At 42.3% G+C, this 25,725-nt stretch overlaps 1 protein-coding gene and 1 long non-coding RNA gene across 5 annotated transcripts; one reads left to right on the forward strand and one right to left on the reverse strand.

Annotated features, from left to right (window-relative positions):
* Positions 1-806: 806 nt before the first annotated feature.
* On the reverse strand, positions 807-20,005 carry mphosph8 (M-phase phosphoprotein 8). 4 transcript variants are annotated; one of them, XM_071355008.1, is made up of 14 exons: positions 19,676-20,005; positions 16,746-16,907; positions 15,554-16,588; positions 15,330-15,417; positions 14,797-15,033; positions 14,432-14,554; positions 14,218-14,306; positions 3,300-3,440; positions 3,076-3,162; positions 2,727-2,881; positions 2,421-2,578; positions 2,212-2,336; positions 1,998-2,081; positions 807-1,846 (listed from the first exon to the last, which is right to left on the reverse strand). In XM_071355008.1, the coding sequence occupies exons 1-14, from the start codon at positions 19,763-19,765 to the stop codon at positions 1,805-1,807; spliced, it is 2,616 nt and encodes an 871-aa protein (XP_071211109.1). In that variant the 5' UTR covers positions 19,766-20,005; the 3' UTR covers positions 807-1,804. The 4 variants fall into 4 exon arrangements, with proteins under 4 accessions (XP_071211109.1, XP_071211108.1, XP_071211106.1 ...); XM_071355007.1 differs by having other exon boundaries at positions 14,785-15,033; XM_071355005.1 differs by lacking the exons at positions 807-1,846; positions 1,998-2,081; positions 2,212-2,336; ... (2 more) ...; positions 3,076-3,162; positions 3,300-3,440 and adding exons at positions 4,755-9,334; positions 9,575-11,900.
* LOC139546528 (uncharacterized) lies at positions 16,907-20,961 on the forward strand. Its single transcript, XR_011669252.1, has 3 exons — positions 16,907-18,743; positions 20,004-20,156; positions 20,314-20,961. It is a non-coding gene; the product is annotated as an uncharacterized lncRNA (long non-coding RNA).
* Positions 20,962-25,725: the final 4,764 nt, after the last annotated feature.

Below are 25,725 nucleotides of genomic sequence, written 5' to 3' on the forward strand. Positions count from 1 at the left end.
GAAGGTCATGTGGTCTGATGAGACAAAAATAGATGAGACAAAAATAGAGCTTTTTGGTCTAAACTCCACTCGCTGTGTTTGGAGGAAGAAGGATGAGTACAACCCCAAGAATACCATCCCAACCGTGAAGCATGGAGGTGGAAACATCATTCTTTTGGGATGCTTTTCTGCAAAGGGGACAGGACGACTGCACCGTATTGAGGGGAGGATGGATGGGGCCATGTATCGCGAGATCTTGGCCAACAACCTCCTTCCCTCAGTAAGAGCATTGGAGATGGGTCGTGGCTGGGTCTTCCAGCATGACAACGACCCGAAACACACAGCCAGGGCAACTAAGGAGTGGCTCCGTAAGAAGCGTCTCAAGGTCCTGGAGTGGCCTAGCCAGTCTCCAGACCTGAACCCAATAGAAAATCTTTGGAGGGAGCTGAAAGTCTGTATTGCCCAGCGACAGCCCCAAAACCTGAAGGATCTGGAGAAGGTCTGTATGGAGGAGTGGGCCAAAATCCCTGCTGCAGTGTGTGCAAACCTGGTCAAGAACTACAGGAAACGTATGATCTCTGTAATAGCAAACAACGGTTTCTGTACCAAATATTAAGTTCTGCTTTTCTGATGTATCAAATACTTATGTCATGCAATAAAATACAAATTAATTACTTAGAAATCATACAATGTGATTTTCTGGATTTTTGTTTAAGTGTACCTATGATAAAAATTACAGACCTCTACATGCTTTGTAAGTAGGAAAACCTGCAGTGTATCAAATACTTGTTCTCCCCACTATCTTCAGAATAAACTACAGACATGGGTATCCTTTGGTGAATTTCACCGTTTTACTAAGTTGCCAGTTTTCACAGCAGTTCACAAATGGGGAAATTATTTCAACGATGTGGCTATTAAGGCAGAAGGAATCCTCATATCAAATTAATTCCTACATCTTATAAAACAAGGATGGCAATTCCTGTTCCTATTACAGTGGATTATCATGGATAAATGTTTATCCCATATCTGTTGTATGTCAGCAAGGCAGATCATTGCCAAGATGTGCTCTGCATTATCATTGCAAAAACGACCTTTACAATGGATGTCTATTTTGATAAAGTAGTTAAAATCATGCATTCTTGAAAGCTCTCATGTAGTCCTAGACTTCATCTTTTGTGTTTTCCTCCAATCCCAAGAAGCAGGATTCTTCACTCGTAAGGAGTGACACATTAGCCCTTTAGTAAAACTACATCTGAAGCATCATGCTATACTTTAACCCACTCCAACAGTGGCAAATTTGCCTAAATCAAGAAACATCCTTCAAACTTGACATTCCACACCTGTATGTACAGACAATAAAATATAGACAACTCCAGAAAGGAAACATATTTTCATTTCTAAAATGGTATAATTGGGAAAAGCAATAACTTGGTCCAAAGAATCTGACATTAACTCCTTGCCTATGATGCCATCAAGAGCACAAACAAAACATCAGGCTATTGTCCCCCTACGCATACACAAAAGCAGAACTCAGACTTCAGTTAGAGTATTAATCGTACACACAGAAATATACATGATTGGTCAATGGACAGGGTTGATATGCTGTTCTTGTCCTTTAATCCTCTGCCAGAGAAACAGTCTCTCAAACTCTGGGTGGATGCTTAATGTCCAACAACTTTATATGAAGGTAGCCTGGTGTGTGTCTCAAACTGTTCTTCATGTTGTGTGATTGCACGTGTGTGAATCTTGGTATGTGTGTGAATCTCCCATGCTGTAATTGGGGTCCAAGTAACTTGGAAACTCTGAACTTGGCAGGTGCTACCCATCACTGTAGCTGAACACGGTATGCACAGATGAGAAGCTTCACCTGGGGAGAAAGAAAGATTCCATCAATCAAATGTATTGGTCAAATGTAATTTATCAACAACTTGTCAGTCTTTTACAGTAACTGGGCCTAGACTCCCTCTCACCATGGCCACAAGTTACTCTGCTGTGTGTGTGTGTATATGTATGTGTACCTTGGCTGTAGGTGACTCTGCCAGGCGAATGAACAGTTTGTTGATGCCTGGCACTGGGCTGAATGAGTAGATGAAGTGACTATCCTGTGAGGTGTAATTGAAAGAGGAAAAGATCAGTGACATGAATCAATCAACTAACTATGAGGTAGAACAAAACAAAAAAATTATACCGTTCTCCAGACCAGGAGTACTCCTGATCTAGAATGAGACTCACCAGGAAGATGGGCAGCTGGAACTTGTCGTTGAGCACCACGGCGTGGACACTGCAGGGCCCACACAGCCTGGCTGTGATCTCACTCAGGAAGTTAGCATGGAAGATGAAGAGCAGGATACCTGAGCCTGGAAGGAGAGATTAAATGTTTTACCTAACCCCCCTAATACAGTGTGTGCAGGTGATTAGCACTGTTTGTAGGTGTATCCTACCCTCTCCAGGTGTGTGAGGCGATTGTTTGTAGCCGAACTCCAGAGAGAAGTCTGGTCCCTCACACAGTCTATGACAGGCCAGAGGGAACACCGGCTCCAGCAGGGCCAGCCGAGTCTCAAAGAATGCCCGGATAGTGTCCTCTGCCACACTTGATAACCTGTGTGTGTGTGAATAAGATATCACTTTGCTGCTAACAGTATGTGGGGTTACAGTATACCATCTTAACTCTGTTACATATGTACCTTTATTTATACATACTAACTCATAAGTTTACAGAGCAAGAGAGACATGGCAGCAACACTCACATGTTGATGTGGTCCTTGATGAGGTCGTACACAAGCAGGTTGTTGCTAACCTTGGCAAAGTACATGGCCGTATTCTTGTGTTTGGACAGGATGTTACAGTCGGCCCCGTACTCCAGTAGGAGGCGCACCACGTCAGCATTCCCCCTCTTACAAGCCTGAAGAACAGAGGCTACTGGTAAGGAACTATTGCGATAAGTCTGTCACACAGGACTTTAGCTGAAATTATGATATTTACAAATAGGGGTCATTGATTAACTTAATCTCTGTGCTTCAGCGGTGATATGTTGATTTCTAATTAAACACAGCATTTGTCTTCATCGCCCCCGTTTTTTCCCTTCCTCCTCCGTACCTTCATCAGGGCCGTCTCTCCTCCCAGTGTCGGAGCGTTGACATAGGACCCTGCCTCCAGGAGGATAGCAACTGTGGTCAGGAAGTTCTGAAATAAATTTTAAAAAAGGATAGAGGGTTAAGTAAGTAAACCTTGCATAAGACATTTACACACAAACAAGAGTAGTGTATACATGTGTGTAGACTTTGTATTGAGGCGGTTTAAACCAGTTCATCCTGTGTTACCTTCTCTGCAGCGTGCATTAGGGCAGTGGTTCCGTTCTTCTGCCGTCCATTCACCTTCACCCCCTTCTTTATCAGCAGCCTCAGGATGTCATCCTGTCCCCCTGCTGCTGCCAACATACTCAGGGACATACCGCTGGAGTCCTGCAGGAGGCAACAAACTCCTTCATTACTGAGGACCAAAGCTTTCCAAAGCTGGTAGCAAACACTATGGGGAGGGGCAGGAATCAAAATATATCTGTACAGCTAATTGTTTATAGAACTAAAAAAGAGAAGTTTAGCTTTCAAAAAAGTGAACTATTATCGACTTACCTAGGGTGTTGTCTTTTCATCCAAAAGGTTTTTAAGTACTTAAAAGCATAAAGCACTGAGCAATGGTGATACTTTTGTAAATATAGTGTATGTGGACACCACTTCAAATAAGTGGATTCAGCTATTTCTGCCACATCCGTTGCTGACATGTGTATAAAATCGAGCACAAAGCCATACAATCTCCATAGACAAACATTGGCAGTAGAATGGCCTTCCTGAAGAGCTCACTGACTTTCAACATCGCACAGTCATAGGATGCCACCTCTTAAACAAGTCAGTTCGTCGAATTTCCGCCCTGCTAGAGCTGACCCGGTCAACTGTGTTTTTTGTGTGAAGTGGAAACGTCTAGGAGCAACAACGGCTCAGCTGCAAAGTGGTAGGCCACATAAGCTCACAGAACGGGGCCGCCGAGTGCTGAAGTGCGTAAAAATTCTGTCCTCTGTTGCAACACTCACTACAGAGTCCCAAACTGCCTCTAGAGGCAACATCAGCACAATAACTGTTTGTCGAGAGCTTAATGAAATGGGTTTCCATGGTCGAACAGCTACACACAAGCCTAAGATCACCATGCGCAATGCCAAGCGTGGGCTTGAGTTGTGTAAAGCTCGCCGCCATTGGACTCCGGAGCAGTGGAAATGTGTTCTCTGTGATGAATCATGCTTCACCATCTGGCAGTCCAACGGACTAATCTGGGTTTGGCAGATGCCAGGAGAATGCTACCTGCCCGAATGCATAGTGCTGATTGTAAAGTTTGTTGGAGTAATAATGGTTTGTAATAATGGCCCAATATTAGTGCCCGGCTTCACTAATGCTCGTGGCTGAATGGAAGCAAGTCCCCGCAGCAATATTCCAACATGTAGTGGAAAGCCTTCCCAGAAGGGTGGAGGCTGTTATAGCAGTGGGGGGGGGGGGGCGCGCAACCCCACATGAATGCCTATGCTTTTGAAATGAGATGGTCGACAAGCAGGTGTCCACATACTTTTGTCATGTGGTGTAGATTCCTAGTATTACAACATCATGAAATCTCAAAGCTTTTTTCCATAACCGTTACAATTCCAAATCCCTGTTGGAACACTAATGATGGACATCAAGTAAGTCGTATGAATATTCTCAGAACTGAAAGAGCATGTCTTGGGGCTTAGAACGTTTACGTCAAGTAACAATTTATTAACGGCGCAAATATAGTATCTTACAATAAACACAATAAGCACCAGGTGGTAACAAAAGGCAGCTTGATAACAAATACATGTTGGTGAAAAAAACGATTTAAGCAATGATGTCCATGTCTTTAGACAGTAAATAGTGGGGTGTGGTTTAAACCCCTGACAATTGTTCTCAGTTAACACCTAACACTGTGGCAGACCTTATGCAGTTACAACATGAACTGACAACTATGAACTAATTTATTTACATTATTCCTCCTTGATCCAATTAGAAGCAACAGAAAGGTTTACTTGCAATAGTAACATTATCTAGTAGGCAAGCGGATCAAATAATACAGAGAAGCAACAGCCGTCAAACCCTATACAAGTTAGTCAGCCTAAATGAGTGTTGAGGAACTTAAACAGCTACTGAATCAATATGGTTAAGACCGTAGTGAATAATAGCAACATTAATTTAAAAAGTTGAAATGTTTATCGTTTGAAAACAAGCAATAAAACAAGTACATGTTCAGCTAATGCCTAATAATTCACATCATATTTAGTAGAAAAGGCATGTATAAGAGAAATAGCCTAGGTTGTATGTGTGTGAATCTCTGAAACCAATTCCACATGCAGAACAAAGGATCTGTTTCCAATTGTTAAGGCAGATTTCAGTTACTTATCAATAGTAACCTTTGGCCAAAGGAGTGGATAGGAGAACCAAAAACGGCCTCAAATTGGATGGGAAGTCAACCAACTTTAGTGACCATTACTGTAAAGTTACTAGTGACCATAAACAAGGCTTTGGTTTAGGAACCATAAACTAGCCTTCACACATAAACTTGCGATGTAAAGGGATTGCTAATAAAAGTGCACCCGTTCTTGCCAAACACATCAGCTATCACCCACGCTGAGTGCGGATTCCACACTTCTTTCAAAGAGTTTACTTGCACACTTTGGGAGAAGGGTGGAAAATCAGGATGCATCCATAAATGGGCCCTTTGATAGGATCTGAACGTGTCACTGCTGAGATCGAAATTGTTGAGAAAAATAATATATATATAAAAAGAAATATAAAAAAACGACTGATACATACCGGTAGCTAGGAATACAAGATAGCTAGTTCGCTAACGTTAATAACATAAGTACAATATCCATGATAATAAACTCAACCATGCTTCAAAAGCAATCGAGTACGAATAGTGTATGTATACCTTGTATTTATAATAAGTACAATTTACAATGGAGCCGTCTTCATCTAAACATTCTTCTTGACATGATTGGATTTCAAGTGGCTCAAACATCAAGCCATACTCTTAGCTGGGCACAAATTTCGTACGTAAACCCATGGCTCCAGACTAGCATTTTCCGCTGGTGGCACTAGGCCCTAGTTCAAACATCGCTCCATCGCCGCACCGAACAAAACAATATGTAACTTTCTCTTTGGAGGAGCAGGGATAGAGTGCCGTGTGAAACCACGCAATGCGCCTCGTCGAACTTTGCCCTTTTAGTGCAATAAATCTTGTGGTTTCTTCAACACATAAGGTCACTTATGCCTGAATTCAACCCAAAACCAACAAAGTCTGCACTGTTGGTAAGTCAAGAAAAGCTTTCAACCATGACAGCCTGCTTTTAATTTCTATTCAGTTCGACTCGCCATACATTTGGCATCTGAACTGTGCGCAACTTTTTCAGTTTCAGATTTAGTCTCAACCCACAAAAATTGTAGCGTCATGCAATATAAAATGTTTGTAATCATCTTATAAAGTCAGTCATAGTTCTTTTTTTGTAATAGACTACACCGAGATGCTATTCAAGAAATAAATTGTTTAATCTAACATGTCCAATCAGGAATGCATGATTCAAGATATTTTGATGTGCAACCTAATCCCATGATTGGCATGAATTTTGGGTTGACAATATGGATATTGTTGTTATATTTGAATGTTTTTCTTTTTCAATAAAGATGAATTTTCCTTCATCTACAACATACATTTGGGGCTAATTCAACATCTGTGGAAGTGGAAATTCAAAACACATTAGATTGCTAACTAAATATGATACCCACTACTAGTAGCCATGTATTAATCAGTAAATGTAAAGTCCTGAAAAAACTCTGCAGTTGTAGGCTACCCAATGAGACCTATATGCCCTCACAATATTCAATGCGTATTTCACTCCCCACTCCGTATCTGAAAGCCATATAAAATATTGTTTGTAAAATAGTTGCTACTGAGCTCAATATTGAGTTTAGAAAAGTATACCTACAGAAAGCTGAGACCTCCTTATTGTTGTACAACCAGAACATATGTTTTTCTACCAGAGAGGAGAGTTGCTCACTTATCACATCAGCAGGCCCCAGCGAAACAGGGGCAGGAGGGCAGACACTAATATTACAGGAATGAGGATAATGAACTTTACTGTTTGACCATATCGTGATATTAGCCACTCAAAAAATAGGAAGGTTTGAGTGGGGTGACAATGTAGAATGTGCAGCTAGCACAGATGGAGCCCTGAAACACATTCACACCTCACTTCTACCAGGAATAACCTGCTAAATTCCCAGGTTTTCTGGTCAGTTGTTTTTACTCAAAACCTAACCTAGACATATACACAAAACATTTTGTACATCTGGATCCAGATTCATTTGGTGAAAGTAAAGTATACCAGTATTGTGATCAAAAAGCCAAAGTCAACAGTTTAACTGTATAGCTTTGCACAACAATCTACGAAGTTGTTTTTTAAAAAACTAAACATTACGCACTGTACTTGGTACATGTTATCTATCCATGTGGAGCATATACTGTATTTCAGTCAGTTATTGTGGCCATTTTTATGCAACATGGTTCAATCGAAACATGTGGTGCGTTTGGATTCCAAATGTACGTCTATGAGGCCTTGTTGCCATTGCTGACCCAGAAGATTCAGTTTGACAGCCTTTGTAAAGTGCCTTTGGAAGAAAAAAAATTAAACAAAAAGGTATGATTCCATCCTTCTTTGCCTCCCAAGGTTGCAAATGTGTAGCCCATGCCAAAATACTGAGTTTAGGTACCACATAATGCATTGTGACAATGGAATTTTGTAGTTGAGAATTTCAACATCTGCGAAACAAGTTTGCATGCATAATATATCACTATGTAGTTGCCACGGATACGTTCGTAGAATAAAGTAGATACTTCATTCTTGCTTTACGTCACAAAGTGAGATCAGAGTGACCAAGGGTGGTCAGATTAAATCAAAAGCTATCTTCTCCTTTCTCCATCCTTGCATACCTTCAACCGTGGGAGGTTTTCAAACTAGTTCAAGGTAATCATAAGGACAGATAAACAGGATGATCTTCTGGATGTCCCAACAGCACCCCTGGTTTCTGATGCACAACTGGACTCTGTTGCAACGCTGGTTTCTGTGTCACAGGAATAGGTTTTTCACTATCCATGTTTTGTTTGCCTGAAATATGCCTCCTGCACATTGTCATTAATGTGTTATGCACATAGTTTTTTACATCTTTCCATGTCCTGCCTTGTAGAACTGGTTCAGCTGCAATACATGCGTCACATTCCTTTTTACCTGGAATCTTCATCAGTTTAGTGAAGTCTCCTAGCTGCCGCCTGACCGCAGCCTGAGCCTCATCACCCCAAATTTTCTGTTTCCTTGGTATTGCAACAGGACCTGCCTCTAGTCTCTCCTGTGCAGATACGGTCATTGTTCCACCAACTCTTTCCTTAGCACTCTTTGCCTCCGTTTCTTTTTCTTTCTTTGCCGCTCCTTTCTTTGTCTGTTGGGTGGGGTCCACTCTTGTAAGACCCTTTTTCCTTTTAATAGATTTTACTGTGTTGTGCACATAGTTTTTGATGTCTCTCCATGTCCTGTCTTGTACAGCTGGTTCATTGTGGAGGCATACTTCACAGTCCCGTTTACCTGGAACCTCCATCAATGAGAAAAAGTGTCCCAACTGACGTTTCACCGCAGCCTTAGCCGCATCACTCCACGGTCTCCGTTTCCATACTGTGCCCACCTTAACCTTCCCCACAGAACCTGTCCCCTCAGGAACTGTCCCGACAGAAAGCGTCTGCGTTGGAAGTGTCTGGGCATGAAGTGTTGGTGTAATAACTGTATGCGCTGGTAGTGTTTGTGCAGGAAGTGTCTGTGCAGGATATGTTCCGGCAGGATATGACCTAGCAAGTTGTGTACCCACAAAATGTGTCCCCGCAGGATATGTCCCTTCAGCATATGACCTGACAGGATTCGTCCCTGAAGCATAAGCACTTGCAGGATATGATCTTGCATCATGTGTCTCTGCAGTATATGTCCCTGCAACATATGAACCTGCTGGATAGGTCCCTGCAGGATGTGTCACGGTAGGATAAGCTCTCGCAGAATCTGTCCCCGCAGAATATGACATTGCAGATTGTAATCCTGAAGGATATGACTTCTCAGGATATGTCCCAGCATGATATGACCTTGAAGGCTGTGCCTCCACAGTATATGACTTCGCTGAATACGTCTCTGTAGGATATGATGACCCAGTAGGACATGTCTCGGTAGGATATGTCCTTCCAGTATCTGTCCCCGCTGGATATGTACCTATGAAATGAATAGAAACAGAAGAAAAGGATTCATGAACATGTGCCATTATCATATATTGTGAAGAGGAACAGAGCAAACACTATAGAGTAATAAGTTGCCAGCTTCTCAAAAATGTAGGTCTAGTGAACATGTAAATGGCACAAAAACAACAGATTTTTCCACTGAATTGATCATTTAATCCCTTAAAACACAATGGACATCTTTCTCCAAATACCCTGTAAAGCAACTAATACTCACCATATGTAGGAGAAACAACCCTTTCCTCAGATGGCGCTGGAATTACCACTGGAACCTGATCCATTGCAAGAAGCAATTTGCTGATTTGTGCTAGATGTGCTGCGTTTTCAGAGAGCCTGTAGTACTCTTTATGGACCTGGGTGTCATGTCCCAATAACTTTGCCACCTGATCCAATTCACTTTCATTCAAGTTTAGTATTTGGCAATGAATAGCAACCTCTTTCCTCACTGTCGCATGGATCAGACTTTCAGGATTCTTTGCATCACACTCATGTGCACACTTCCTCAGACAGTCAAACCCTCTGATGTAGCTTGCTGCATCCAGGCTACGTGCAAAGACATAAGGGTTGTCCTTTGACACACCAACTTTGTCTCTGTTTGCAATAAGGATCTCAAGAGATGAGATCATCCTCTCCGTTAGTAGGACTGGCATTTTCCTACCATTTTTGCCTTCTATTTCCAACCTGGTTAATTTGTCGTCACCAAGCTCCTGCTCCAGCCTTGAGAGGTTATTGAAAATGTCTGCACTAGCTGGAGCTTTCTTTCTGTTTGTGTACGTTTCCAACAGCATTTTCGCAACCTCCCCTGTCCTTTTTCTGTTGAAGAGAGCTATTTCTGCAAGAAGAATTTCATTGAGCTTTTTCCAGACAGTGTTGGTGGGGTTCTCCAGCAATTCTTTCTTCGCTGTGTCCTCTGCAACCTTGAGAAACTTCTGAAGTTTGATCAAATCCTCAGTTAGTGAAGACACATCAACTTCATCACACTGAGGGACAGCGCTGAGGGATAGACCAGAAAAACAGTTATTCCAATCGTTTTCAAGTAGTTCAATGAACCTTTTGGCTTGTTCCTCTGCCTCACGGTCCTCTGTCATACGACTCTCCCCAAAAGCTATTTCAGTAGCTCTTTTCAAGGAATAGCCAATCTTTAAAGCAAGAGATGGGGTCTTGTACCTGTCGGAGGCAGGGTCATGACCACTCATTTTCCTGGCAGCATGAACGGCCAATTTGAATTTGGATGGTACACATACTTCATGCAAGTATTGCACATCACAGTCCATCTCATTTACATTAAGTACAAATCTAGCCAATTCCCTCATTTTTGAACCAATGTAAGTAAACTGCGACTTGGCATGACCATGCTTTGCAGATAGTGCATTGCCATATTTACATATCAGGGGATCATTTTTGATGTGGCATGAGATGTCATCTTGATTCATATTGTGTATTATTTCTTCACATCCTCCAGTAGAATAGACAGGCAATGGAACAAGTTGAGAGGACGCAGCCTGGATCCTCACTCTTTTTCCTCCCCTCGTTTCATCTTGTCCTTTTCTGGCATTACATGAGCTCTCATGCTTCCATAAATCAATTTTGTTAAAAAAAGCTACACAGTGTTGGCAGGGTAGGTAGTCACGCACAGAAGCACCACTGTAAGAGGGTATTTTCTTTGTCACAACTTCATCTCCACATTGAAGAATTTCTAAGTTGTGTTGATCGTTGCCTTTGTTACAGAGTTGGTCAAGCAAGAGAGACCTGATTTTGGAGAGTTCTGGGAAGCTGATAGCATGAGCAACAGCTGCTTCTTCTGCGTGCATCCTTTCTAAATGTCTTGCAATTTTGTGGTGTGGTTCATTGCAATACAGGCAGAAGTACTTTTTGTCCAATTTTCCCTTATCATCATCATCTATCGTACTACATGCGCTGACTGTCATTTTTGTGCTGGAACGTAAGCTTGACCGTGTACCTTTCCGTGGCGCAAATATTTTGCGGCAAGTCTTTTTAGCTTGTGCCGTTTTTGGAGGGTACTGCTCATATTCATCCTCGCATGAGCTTTCTGCATTAGATGGAAGAGGATCTGACCCACTTGGAACGTTTGAATCAAGTCTTTGTCGTTCTACCTCATCACCAGAACTGTTTTCGTTAATCTCATCACCACTCAAACTGCTTTCCTCAGCACCCTTCTTTATGTCACATAAAGTCTTCTCCACATCCCATGACGTATTATCTTCAACACATGAAGTCTTCTTTTTATTGTGTAGAGAATGTTTCTCTTCCTTGTGTAAATGATTCTCTTCGCATAGAGGAATCTCATCTTTGCAAAGAGAATTCCTTTCGCGGTGAGGATTCCTTTTGCGGTGAAGATTCCCCAGGCTGCGGTGAAGATTCCCCAGGCTGCGAGGATTCCCTGCTGCACATAAAGGCTTCTCTTCATCACTTAATCTCTTCTCTTCATCACATAAAGTCTTCTTTTCCTCATTTAAAATATCCTCTTCCTCATTTAAACTCTTCTCTTTGCCACTTAAACTCTTCTGTTCAACAGTGTATGCCTGTAAAAGAACAAGTAAACGTAAGATTCATAACTTATGAAAGGTTAATCTCATGATGCATTCCGTTTCAAATGTATGAAAAGTGGGACGTAAAACAAGCAGCTTCATAGCTGTTGGGAGTTAGTGTTTAACTTTTGTGGCAAAGAAAAATTAGGTAAACTATACCATCATACTAGACAAAGCTGGTGTCCCCTGCCCTGTTTCATACACAGAAAAATCTAAAATCGTGAAAACCTCATAGTACTGCTCATTGAAAACATGTACAGTACACATTGTGAGTCATTCAAATGATCGCCTAAGAGCACCTCAACAATGCTCTCAACTTCAATCACAGTCAAGCAAGAATCAATGCAATGGTTACACAGCACCAAACTGCGTGTAGACTGAATTCTTCAATAATAAAAAAACCACATTTGACCCATTCAAGGAATAGTTTATGGCTTTATTGTATTAAATCAGCGAACTACAACGTTTTGACATTGTAAATATGTCTGATGAGGAATTAATAATGTGATGTTGGATGAGATGCTGCATGGAGACGAGGAAGGTACATAAAAGAAAACGCCATGCAACTAGGCTTCTAACCTAATTGTGCCAATGACTGTTTTGAATCCTCAATATATTCAGTATTTAGTGACCTACATGCAATGATGAGCGTTTGGTGGGTGATTTAAAAGTGTTTTCACAAATAGACCTGAATAAGATCCTGGAGTGTTTGGCTGCCTATAAAGATGCAAAACAAACTCTGGTCCAAATTAATTCTGGTACTTGCCCAACAGTTACAGTTGCAGCAGAACGTTTGAGACATATAATATATTCAGCAGGCCCTTAAAAACACCGATTGGTCCACACTAACACTATCGAGTCCTTATAAATTGTAATAATTAACAAAGCTAAATTGGACAACCCAAACAAAATAATAATGTAACTGGGCAAGTAATATTAGCCTATGTAAATACATATTTTGTTAATAGAATACATGCTTATGTCAGTAGTTTGTTAAACTGTGAAGGTTTTGTTCGATTCATATTTAATTATTATTGTACACAAAGACAACTGTATGGCAAAAGCTGAAATGTGTTACTGGTATTGTAATGAGTGACTAAGGAAGGTTTTTTATTTTAGCTTTTCGGCTATTCATTGTCGATAATGAAGATGAGTGAAATGTCAGTGCTGCTATGTCCGCAGCAGTTTTACATGCTCTGCGGTGGTGCAAGAATACTTTTCTGAAGGCATTACTGTACCTGAGGTAAATGTTGTATCTTATAGCTTCTTGTGAACTTTGACCTCTTGCTCATCATGTTCTGTGTCTGTTAATGAGAAGATAATACCTGTCTGAGACCACTCTAGCTGCCTCCATAGTAACGTATGAAAATTCTGACAACTGTGCACAACAACAAACATTCAATGCAATATAAAGCTTGGATTTATTCATTGCCAGACAAAGTTGGCACAACAGTTTATTAGGTATGATAATAGGCAAAACATGTTAAAGCGATAAACATTACATTTTACAAACTGCATTTTCCTATTCAAGCTTAACACATCTTTACAAAACAATCTGTAGCTCCATTGGGCTAAATTAAATAACTGAGTAGTTAAAGGGCATAATCTGCTTACCTTCGATTGCTTAGCGGTCCTCAATGGATACAGTCAGCAGGTACTGTAGTCGGATTCTCTCTTTCAATGTCCTGGTATTCAACCTCTGCATGCCATCACTGGCTCTCACGTTATATCCAATATTTAAACTGTTTTATAACTCGATCAGAGTGGCTAAGTTGATCCAGTTGTATCTATGTTTGAACCAGACTGGCTAAATGAAAATTCATTCTACACAATACATTTAATTAAAGCAGCAATCTGTAACTTACATTTCCAATCCTTTGTACTGTGCTTGCAGTCATTCTGGAATGAAAGTTACATATTGTGGCTTTAATTGAGTAATGAATTATAGTACTTGGCGCTGACATATATGCAATAGCTAAACATATGTATCAAAAGCGAATCTGTTGCCGCCCCAAGTTGGTTAACGTAAGTTTTTTGTTGGAAAACCCGAGAACAAAGCTAAAGCGTATGAGAAGAGAACTGTGATGTATGTCGCAAAATGGTCCTCATTTGAATGAACTCACAAGTATAACCACACACACAGGCTACTCTAACAAAAGGTAAAAACATATTTAATTGATTAGTTGTGACTAGTTAGTGCTTGTACTGGGACTGAATAAATATGTGGAACAGCTGGGGCTCCCCAAAGACAGGAGCAAAGCAGGGGGGAGAATGCAGGTGAGAGGTACTCTCTTTGGAACACAGAACGTACCTCCTGGTCCAGATTGTAGTCCTCTTTGGAATTGAGTGCAAGTTTCACAGACATGTAATCCCCACTTTTCACTGCATCCCGCAGCTCACCTGAGGGACACACAGATTTCGCATCAGTAGTTGTCTACATCCATGTGTGGAAGAGAGAGTTCCATGTACAGCCGATGTTGAGAGACTGCTGGGAAACATGAGAGAGAAAGAGGGTATGCACTTACTGGGAGATAGATGTGGAGCAGAAAGAATCTCATCCTCCCCGTTCAAATGTTTCTGAAAGTCCTCCAGTGTCATCCAGTCCAAGTTGAGGTCCATTCCAAGGTTAAGAGAGGCTTGACCTTTGTCTGTCAGTCACAAACCACATCCAATAGTACATTTAGTATTATTTCACATGGCCATTATGAGAGTCTCTATCCAGAAACAACCATTTGCCCCTAAACACTTGTGTAGATCTGAAAGGATTGGATAGGTGTAAACAATAATGGTAGGTTTTGTAACAGACGTGTGTGTGTTGACTTTTCTGTGTGTGTCTGTGTGTATGTATGCATGTGTGTTTGTTGGTTCTGTGGCGTACCAAACTGCGTACCAGACTTGTCAGCGCTCTCCAAGGGGTCTTGATTGTCGTCACAGGCGATGAAGAGGCGTGGCTCGCTGTCCTCCCTCCTCCTCCTCCTCCTGTCATCCTCTTGGGTCCTCCTCTCCCAACGTTGTGCCTCCTCCCTCCGGTCCTCTCCGCCAAACTTTGACTTCTGGGCGGGTTCCTCCTCTGCCTCTGCCCTGTCACCAGTCTCCATAGCACCGGGGCTCTGACTGGGCCGAAATGCTGTTAGATAAGGGAAAATAAAAAAATAAAAGGTGGCATAAAAGGGGTTCCTGTATGGCTAAGTTTGTAGTTTGCAACGCCATGGTTGAGTTCGATTCCCACGGGGGACTAGTACGATAAAGTATGAAAATGTATGCACTCACTACTGTAAGTTACTCTGAATAAGAGTGTCTGCTAAATTACTAAAATGTCAGTTACATTTTTGTTTATGTCTTGATTGAGTCAATATTTAGTGGCTGTGTCCACTACATTCATACGCAATTCAAAAAAATAAAGACCCTTTTAATTCTTCTCACCGTCTGTATGTTTGGACTTATCTGGCTCTGGCTTCCGAGCAGGTGACTCCTTTGTCGGCTTGGTCCTTTTCTCAATTTTCCCTATGAGCTGAAATTTGAACATAAATATATTTAAGATTTTACTTGAGGCAGCTTAAGATAGACTTTGAGGGCCCTGCCACTGGCTATATCACCAGCGTTTATTTACTAACCCCGTACATTTAGTGCAGAACTGCTTGGCATACCTTTGGTGGTTTAGTGTTCTCTGTGGGGGTGGGCTGGTGGACCATCTGTTTGCGGGGAACACGGTCCTTGGCCTCGCAGTTCAGCAGGAACTTCTCAAACAGGTTAGTGGAGGCGGTCGGCTCCTTATCCCCAGCAACTACAACTTTAGACTCCTCCACAGTCTTGCTAGTGCTTGCCCCTGCACCAGAGGAGGAAGAGGAAGACGAGGATGAGGAAGAGGGAATTTTAGGCGGTGCAGGAGTGGCCTCGTGGCTCTTGCCCTTGGCCTTCTTGTGGACTTGGGCCGGGGCAGGAGTGTCGCTGGAGTCAGAGGTTGGTGTGGGCTCATCCCGGCCCTGGCTCTTGGAGGAAGTGAGGCTCTTCAGTTTTGCGAGGCCGCTTGCGGAGAGCATTGGCGACGAAGTTTCCAGTTTCTTGCCTTTCTTGTCCTGAAGTAAGTCCTTGATGCCCTGCAGCTTCAGTTCTGACTTACTCTTCTTATTCTTGGGCTTGTCATCAGCGCGAGACTTTTCCGTTGTGGTGGTATCATCCGTCTGGGACTCAGATGGCCCCTCGCTAAGCTCCTCTTCCAGGGGGGCGGTGGCCTCATCTTCAGTGGACTCCAGATCACCCCTTCGATCCTTCTTTTTCTTCTTTTTCTTCTTCCCTTCCTCCCCATTCTCTTTTTTTCCGTGCTTTCCTCCATCCTTGGCCTTGTCCTTCCTGTGCTTCTTGGAGGGCACAGGGGCTTCTTCCTCTTCATCGGAGTCAACAAATCTCTTTTTGGAGTCGGACATCTTGGTTCCGCGGCCAGGGGTTGGGGGAGGGGAAAGCTCCTCTTCATCAGACTCCGGTGCCGGACGAGGCCTGAAGTCCTCCTTGCGCTTGTCTTTCTTCTTTTTCCTCTTCTCCTTCAGGGGAGGTGCCTCCTCCTCCTCCTCCTCTTCTCTGGGCTTCTTCTTTTTCTTCTTCTTAACATGCAGGTCTGTGGGCTTGTCAATATCACTGTCGCTGTCAGAGTCAGCATCGAACACATCACTCTTCATGGGCAACTTCTACAAAGGAGAGGGGATATTCACATCAGCCATTGAAAGTGATATTGGTTACTCGAAAGGTAGTTAATGTAACAGTCAGTCCTATAAAGCCCTTTCCATTACAGCAATTAGACTCGCCTTTCTTACGATGGCTATGATCCTTCTGGATGGGACTTACCATGCATTTCTTAGCATCTTGGTCTTTCGTGACCTTAGCCTCTGCCAGAGCCCTCTTGTAGCCCAGGAGCACCTCCCTGCAATCCTCCAGGTGGGCCTCAGGCTCCCACGTGTCATCGTCAGAGGAGTAGTTCTTCCAGCGAACGCGGTACAGTACCTCCCCCTAAAGACAAGGGCAAATACAAGTGGGTGAGAGCAATATGGAGATTTTTTTTTTTTTTTACCAGTTCAGTTCTTTCACATCATTGCAGAAGATGAAGACTGACTGAGTGACTGTATTGGGCCTACACCTACTCATAGACCTCCTGTGTGTATAAAAAAGACCTAGAGTTTGTATTAAATCTGACACATGCCTACTCAGACCTCTCCATCTGACACAAACACACATTCCGTTAAGCGGCTGTGTCTGGCAATGTGGCACACAGCCAGAACTCCCAGTCCCCTCCTTCCCATCCAGGGCACTGGGACACCAAAGAGAACCAGTCACAGGGGACAACCGTTCTGACACTAGCTAGGTTTCCATCCAAATGGCGACAGATTTTCATGCGAATATTCTAAAATCTGCATAAAAACAATACGCATTTTCCCACCAGAGATGTCTCCATCAAATGTACTTGTTGCAGATAAAAGGCTGTGCGTGATATATTGCACATAAACAACTTTTGAGGTTCATTTCCAAAGTTAAATGGGTTTCCATCACATTTTCAACTCTACTGATCGTTTTGTCACAAACATGTTGCGTTTTATAGCAAATGTGCACACTCTTCTATTGGCATGTGGCTCTAGCCAATAGTTCCCAGATACAGCGTGGGTAGGCTACCTACATGATGATATTATTTTGGACAAAAGAGATCATTTCTATTTGTCAAATGACAGCCAAGCATGATCATCATGTCACCAGAAGAGCCTAGATATTTATTGGAAAGAAGAATCAAGCTCATCATCGCGCACTTTCACCACCCTGTGTAGTTTATCGTAATTTATTTAATCTGTAGCCTAATAAACTGCATGCTTTCCTGAGTCGTAGTGGGAGGACCACAACATATCACGCGACGCCAAATTTATTTTGATATTATATTAATATTAGCGCATAAAGGTGCTTCCACTGCCATTTCTCACAATTAATTTCTCACAAAAAGATCCCACCTTGTCTAGCGTATTTTGTTTTGTTGACATCTGGAAAGTTTAGACAAATTTGCTGTTTCCATCACTCCTGTCGTGACATTCTTTATCCAACATGTCCTTTACTCACATAAAAAGTTGGCTGAAAACCTGGTTACTTTGACAGTAGATTTTGCTTGTATCATGTGACTAATGTGTTCTGGTTCAAATGAGGTACACATGTGACTGCAGCACAGTGCATGGCTGGTCGTGATTGTAAACAAAGCACAAGGAGAGTCAGGTTTCTCTCCACCCGCCTCCCTCAGAGGCTTTGTTTTCCTTTTTCCCGCCCTCATACTCTCAGCTCAAAAGCAATTTAGATAAGAGGAACTGGCTGTGCAAGTGACTTCTTCACACACACCACTCCTCCTCATCCAATACTGCCCTCCCCTCTTCTTCCGGAACTCTGGAGGTTTGGCGGGGCTGGGTGTTTCACTCTGAATCGCTGTTGAGCCACAATCACAAGCCTCAGAAAATCCTATTTTTCTCCCATTCACCTAACACTCTCTCAATCTCACACAGATCAGACCTACACAAACACATTCTCTCCCTTTACTTATACACACAGATTCTTGCTTGCACTTTAATAGAGGAGCCTACTGCTTAATCACTCAGTGACACATGGCCCATGTTGTGTGGCAACTCAGCAACTCTCCTCTATAGTGTAGTACAGTGATGTCACCAGACTGAAATGTGGTAGCCAACTGTGATTGTCAGGGACCTATGCCAAACTCTGCCCCCCACCCCACCCCAAAGTGTGAACTTACCCTCATACATAAAAAAGCATTGGATTGGTGTAAGAAAAATGGTTGACTGTCTACACCAATTAGCATACCAGGTAAGTCAGTTGTTCCATGTCAACAAACTAATGTGTATGTACACTGCCATCTTGTCCATTTAAAATCTTCTCTCCATCTTTGAGAGAAGATTTGAAATAGACAAGATGGCGGTATACACATTGTTGGATTACTTCATGGTGCAAAAAAAAGATGTAATTTTAAAAAATGGCGCATTTTCTAAATTCCAACCTGCAACTAGCCATGGAAGTTAATAAGACAGCCGTGGTTTCCAAGTCGGGAATTGTTTAAGCATTGCCAATTAGAGACTGGTCGAAAATGTCCTGCATGCCCTTAACACTAACTGTTAACGTTACCTAAGTATCAACGGCTATCCGCCAAACTGTAACAGCTAGTAATATCTTAATAGCTCTGGTCTGTACCATCTTATTACGTACCGTGGAAAATTTGCTTAATCGCTAATACGTCCAGCTATTTAGCTAACTAACTTACATAAAACATGTCTAGACTATTAGCTAGTTTGCTAACGTTAGCACTTTCCTAACCAACTGGCATAGCAACTTAACTAGCACATGTAGCTAGTTAGCTAGCCCATTAAAGACAATTACGACTTGGTTGTGCAAGGCTTAGTACAGAGGGTTTGTTGTATTTGGCAAGTCTGCGCAAGTGGGGCTGGCTGAAGTCCAGAAACGCGAAAGAATAACATCAGTCTGTCCGACCTTGGCCTAGCGCAAGGAGAGGGCGTCGTATGGGCAAAGTTGTGCAGCCATTTCAATTTCCTTTCAGTTGGCTAACTGTGCGTGGATATTTTAGCATTTCTAGCTAGCTATGTTGTCTATTTACAGTTTAAATAAATTAATCACGGTACCCGCTCATTGTTGTCACATTGTGTAGCTAGATAAAGCTAACGTTCAGCTAGATGGCTAACAACCAAAACTGCCTAGCAGTAACGTTAGCTAGCTAGTTTCGTTACCTCCTCCGTTCGCATGTCAATAATCCTCTCCACTTCGTACACATCTTCAACCTCGTCTTCGCTGTCTCCAGCCTCTGGCTTTTCCGCCATTTTATCGTTAGTTATAAACAATTATTCGTTACTTTTCTTATTATGCCTTAGCCGGTATTACAGCCAAGGCCGGAGCTAGCTAACTAGCTACAGTACAAGATGTCTATTTTTTCATTTACTTCGCTAGCCACAGTGAGTTTCTGCTACTAGCTAGCTGGTTAACATTACAGAGGGGGAGCTGATAGACTAGGTGAGCTGTCTGAGTAGGCGGGGAAAACTAACAGTGCATTTTCACCAGACGTGGCGTCAGCAGGAGAAGGTCCGCCCCCATTCATTCTTGATGGCACACAGAGAAATGTGCAGGGTATTGTGGGAAATGAGCGGCGAGAACCCGGCTAGCAGAGCGGGAGAAAAAGTTGGTGAAACATCTTTGATATGTTGTAATGGCCAGGTATATTTTCTCATTAACGTGGTATTTACACTGAACAAAAATATAAACGCAATATGTAAAGTGTTGGTCCCATGTTTCATGAGCTGAAATAAAAGATCCCAGAAATGTTCCATACACACAAAAAGCTTACTTCTCTAAAATGTTCATGGGTCCCCAGATCCTCAAAGGGTTCTACAGCTGCACCATCGATAGCATCCTGACCAGTTGCATCACCGCCTGGTACAGCAACTGCTTGGCATCTGACCTTAAGGCGCAACAGGCCCAGTACATTACTGGGGCCAAGCTTCCTGCCATCCAGGACCTATATAATAGGCGGTGTCAGAGACTCCAGAGACTATTTTCTCTGCTACCGCATGGCAAGCGGTACCGGAGCGCCAAGTCTAGGACCAAAAGGCCCCTCAACATCTTCTACCCCCAAGCCATAAGGATGCTGAACAATTCATTAAATCACCACCGGACAATTTACATTGACCCCCCCCCTTTTGTACACTGCTGCTACTCCCTGTTTGTTTGTTACCTCTGCATAGTCACTTCACCCCCAACTACATGTACAGATTACCTCAACTAGCCTTTACCCCCGCACACTGACTCGGTACCGGAGCCCGCTGTATATAGCCTCTTCATGTGGTGTTACATTCTTATGGTGTTATTTTTTAATAATACTTTTTATTTTAGTCTACTTGGTAAATATTTTCTTCTTCTTGAACTGCACTGTTGGTTAAGGGCTTGTAAGTATGCATTTCACGGTAAGGTCTACACTTGTTGTATTCAGCGCATGTGACAAATAAAGTTGGATTTGATTTGATATTACAGTAATGTATTCACTATTGAATCCACTAGGTGGCATAACCAATCTTGTTTCATGTACCCTGCACCTAAACATTTGTAGGATGTGTGCACATTGCCTGCAACTGGGGGAGAATTTCAATTGCATACTTCACACCTCCTCTCTCCTCGCTTCCTTCCCAAAACCCATTGGATGAGAAAGCCAGAGGTCCCTCCCCTCTGACCTTCTCTTCCTCCAATAGGTTTTGTGCAGTGGAGGCTGCTGAGGGGAGGACGGCTCATAATAATATATTTCCCAAATTAGAAAACCCCTAGGTGGTATATAGCTACAACTGGAAGGTTAAGACAACTTTTCCTTGCAGCTTAGTAGAACTTACACAGCAGGTTAGGAGAATTAACGTAGCAGGTTAGGATAATTATGGTTATGGTGAGGGTAGGGAGCAACACATCTGCCACGCTGATCCTCAACACTGGAGCCCCCCAGGGGTGCGTGCTCAGTCCCCTCCTGTACTCCCTGTTCACCCACGACTGCATGGCCAAGCACGACTCCAACACCATCCTTAAGTTTGCAGACAACACAACAGTGGTAGGCCTGATTACCGACAACGACGAGACAGCCTATAGGGAGGAGGTCAGAGACCTGGCCGAGTGGTGCCAGAATAACAACCTATCCCTCAACGTAACCAAGACTAAGGAGATGATTGTGGACTACAGGAAAAGGAGGACCGGGCACGCCCCCATTCTCATCGACGGGGCTGTAGTAGAGCAGGTTGAGAGCTTTAAGTTCCTTGGTGTCCACATCACCAACAAACTATCATGGTCCAAACAAACCAAGACAGTCGTGAAGAGGGCACGACAAAGCCTATTCCTCCTCAGGAAACTAAAAAGATTTGGCATGGGTCCTGAGATCCTCAAAGGTTCTACGGCTGCAACATCGAGAGCATCCTGACTGGTTGCATCACTGCCTGGTACAGCAATTGCTCGGCCTTCGACCGCAAGGCACTACAGAGGGTAGTGCCTACGGCCCAGTACATCATTGGGGCTAAGCTGCCTGCCATCCAGGACCTCTACACCAGGCGGTGTCAGAGGAAGGCCCTAAAAATTGTCAAAGACCCCAGCCACAGACTGTTCTCTCTACTACCGCATGGCAAGCGGTACCGGAGTGCCAAATCTAGGACAAAAAGGCTTCTCAACAGTTTTTACCCCCAAGCCATAAGACTCCTGAACAGGTAATCAAATGGCTACCCGGACTATTTGCATTGTGTGCCCCTCCCCCCCTCTCTCTTTTACGCTGCTGCTACTCTCTGTTTATCATATATGCATAGTCACTTTAACTATACATTCATGTACATACTACCTCAATTGGCCCGACCAACCAGTGTCCCCGCACATTGGCTAACTGGCCCAATATGTACATTGTGCAATATATTACAATATATGCATTGTGTCCTGCCACCCACCACCCCCTCTTTTACGCTACTGCTATTCTCTATTTATCATATATGCATCAGCCCGACTAACCGGTGCCTGTGTGTAGCCTCGCTACTGTTATTTTTCACTGTCTTTTTACTGTTGTTTTTATTTCTTTACTTACCTATTGTTCACTAAATACCTTTTTTGCACTGTTGGTTAGAGCCTGTAAGTAAGCATTTCACTGTAAGGTCTACCTACACCTGTTGTATTCGGCGCACGTGACAAATAAACTTTCATTTGATTTGATGTCCCAAAAAGGTTTCGGGTTAGCTAAAATGCTCTCCTAACCTGCAACTTCAACATGGGGAAGATATCAATTGTATTCTCCTCACATACTCTATTCCCCTTCCCTTCTCAAAACTCATTGGAGGAGAAGGTCAGAGGGGCGGGAGCTCTGGCAAGGAGTATGCAATTGAGATTTTCCTTTGGTCTTTTTTTATGCTGCATTCATATGCTCATCTGAGCTTCCTAGTGATGTCGGAAATAAAACTTAATTTTGTTCATGTGCTTTTTGGTCAGACCAATTCTTCAACCAATAAGATTTTAGCTAGTTTAATAATCTAGGTAAAATTATTTTTAATAAAGTTAGCTAACTTGCTTAAAATGTACAATATATGTTCAAACAAGCTACATTAGCCAAACAATATTGTAGTTGTCCAAAACAAATTTGTTGTCATCTTTTGGTTGAAAAGGTAAAAGGTCAGTGGTGAGACGTCACAACTCGGCAACTCGGGCAACAACATTTTCTCAGAGTTTCCCACTTGTAATTCCAACTTGGAGGGTCTTTCAAGTGAAATTTCCCACTGAACTTCCGATAACTAAGATAGCACGTGAGCGCAGCATTCCACACCCCATGATGTGTTTATGGGTCCACACTGCCTTCACGAGCCACTGACAATAACACCTGCATCTTAATTATACTGGCCAACAGACTAGCCTACCAGACCTAAGTTTGCCCTTTACATTTCTATTCTTTATGAATATACGGTCATACTTTTTAAAAGCCATAGGCCTTTTTAATGGCAGATTATTTGCCAGTACCAATGGTACCAGCAGTCAGTAGCAGGTTTACACAACTTCCTCACCCTCTATCATTCATCTCACCAGTCAGGCTGGTGCAGGTCATCTACAGGTCACCTATAAGTCACCCATAACTGGTCTCAGCTGGACTGAAATGTCAGAAGAAAAACAACAACCTGTTTAATAAAGTGAATTATACCAACTGTAGGAAATCACTCAGGAAGTTTGTTACGTGTCCTCAAATATTCAAGATTATCATCCGGACATTGAACCAACACACAGATCACAATCAAATGATGTTATGATCGGATGGCCAGTGGGCTATGGACTCTGAGCATTGTGAGTAACAACAGGTAATTTCAATTTCATCCCCCTGAAAAGATAGAACAAATATTATGGCTGAACTCAAATGTGCTGGTTGATAAAATACCTGTATTTATGGGAAAGATGTTTAAAAATGGTATTTTGTTCTTAAATGATATTGTAAATTGTAATGGTAGAGTTATGTCCTTCATGTAGTTATCAGAATTGTACGGGAAGGTCTGCTCAATCCAAGAGTACAACCAATTGATTACAGCATTGCCCCAAAAATGGAGGAGGTGGGTGGCAGCGGGAGGAGGTAGGGAACTGGTCTGTCTGCCCAATATAAAGGATCAAAACTGGTGGAGGAATAAAAATAGCATAAATAAGAAAGTATACCAGTTTCATTTGAGGACCAGGATGTTGACAACTGTACCATACAGATTGCAAAATAGTTGGGAAGAGATTTTTGATGTACCGATTCCATGGTACAGGGTGTATGAGTGGATATATAAAACAACGCAAGATTCAAGACTTCGTGCTTTTCAGCTAAAATGATTATATAGAATTCTTGCCACCAACAAAATGTTGAATATTTGGGGCATAAAATCATAGAAGCTCTGCAGATTTTGTTGTGAGGATACAGAATCAATAGACCATTTATTTTGGTATTGCCCTCAGGTAGCCTGTTTCTGGTCTCAGGCTCAGGAATGGCTGAAAATGCATAGCATTGATCTAAAATTGACCCTAGAAATAGTACTGTTAGGAGATCTGGAGAGACCGGGTCAGTCAATTACTAATATACTAATACTCTTAGTAAAAGTATTTATCTTCAACACGCAATCTGTAGATTCTATTCGATTAGATAAATTGAAATTGTACGTTAAACATCATAGCATAGTTGAAAGATATGTGCTGCGTGGAAACACGAAGTGGGTGGCCAGCAGAGATAGATGGGATGGGCTGAGGGAAGCTGAGGGTTGGTATGTGGAATTGGAGACAAGTGGGAGTGGAGTTGCTGTGTGAGAGAAAGAACGATGGTCAAAAGATAAAAGAAAAAAAAGTCTAAATAAAACATAATAAAAGTACATTTGAATTACACTAAGTGGCAGTGTTTTTACAACTAATGCCGGTTTGCCTGAGGCTGATGCCGTGCAGGTGTTTGTACACATGCATATACACACACTCTCATTCAAATAAACACATACAAGAACACACACATACATGTAATAGTGCCAGACATGCACACAAACATATACAGTTGGCATTGCTGTTATGATTTCAGTTGGCCTTGATGTCCTTTGTTTTAAATATTTGTATTTTTTTCATTGTTGTTTGCTGTTTTCTTCTGTCTTTTCCTTTTTTTCTCTTTAGTTCATTCTCTTGGTTGTTGGTGCATTGAGGGGTTCTTGGGGGTGGGGAATGGAATTAATTGTATTTTTATTTTATTTTTATTCCGGGGGGGACTGTGGGAGGGGTCTCGAATGGTTGAGGGACAGCTATTGGGGAACTGTGGGGGGATCTTGGAGGGTTCGGGATTCACAAGATTGTGATCATGAAAAAGGAAACTATGGCATATATTTTATATCACTATCATACACACGCACCCTCACACGTAAGGATGGCTCTGTTGCGGAAAGACTGATACATGTTTGATAGGGTCTTGATGCTGTATTGTTTGTCCTTCATGTTCTAATACTTTAATGTTACCTCTTCCGTGTGTTTCTTTGTAATAAATAATTTTAAAATAAACAAAAAAATAAACAGGTAATTTATCATTTGGTTGGGGGTATGGTTACAGTGCAATTGTCTTCTGTTTACACTGGTCATTAGGCTTTGACACTTCCTCATACACTACGCTAAAAGTTGTTGACCCTAACCACAGATATAGAATCAGGTTAATTAAACATTAAATGTTGGAAAAAATACCTGACCCTATATAATATCAGTGGTTTCGAGCAAATGCCAAACTCTCAGGCTATACTCCACT

Source organism: Salvelinus alpinus, chromosome 20 (genome assembly GCF_045679555.1).
Source record: "Salvelinus alpinus chromosome 20, SLU_Salpinus.1, whole genome shotgun sequence".
NCBI classification, from domain to species: Eukaryota; Metazoa; Chordata; class Actinopteri; order Salmoniformes; family Salmonidae; genus Salvelinus; species Salvelinus alpinus.

Coding starts and splice junctions, on each gene's coding strand:
- mphosph8 (XM_071355004.1), bottom strand. CDS start 19,765: ATGGCGGAAAAGCCAGAGGCTGGAGACAGCGAAGACGAGGTTGAAGAT. Junction 15,418..15,553: donor AGAACACTAAACCACCAAAG/GTATGCCAAGCA, acceptor TTCAAATTTCAG/CTCATAGGGAAAATTGAGAA. Junction 11,901..14,217: donor ACTACAATCTGGACCAGGAG/GTACGTTCTGTG, acceptor GTTCTTTTACAG/GCATACACTGTTGAACAGAA.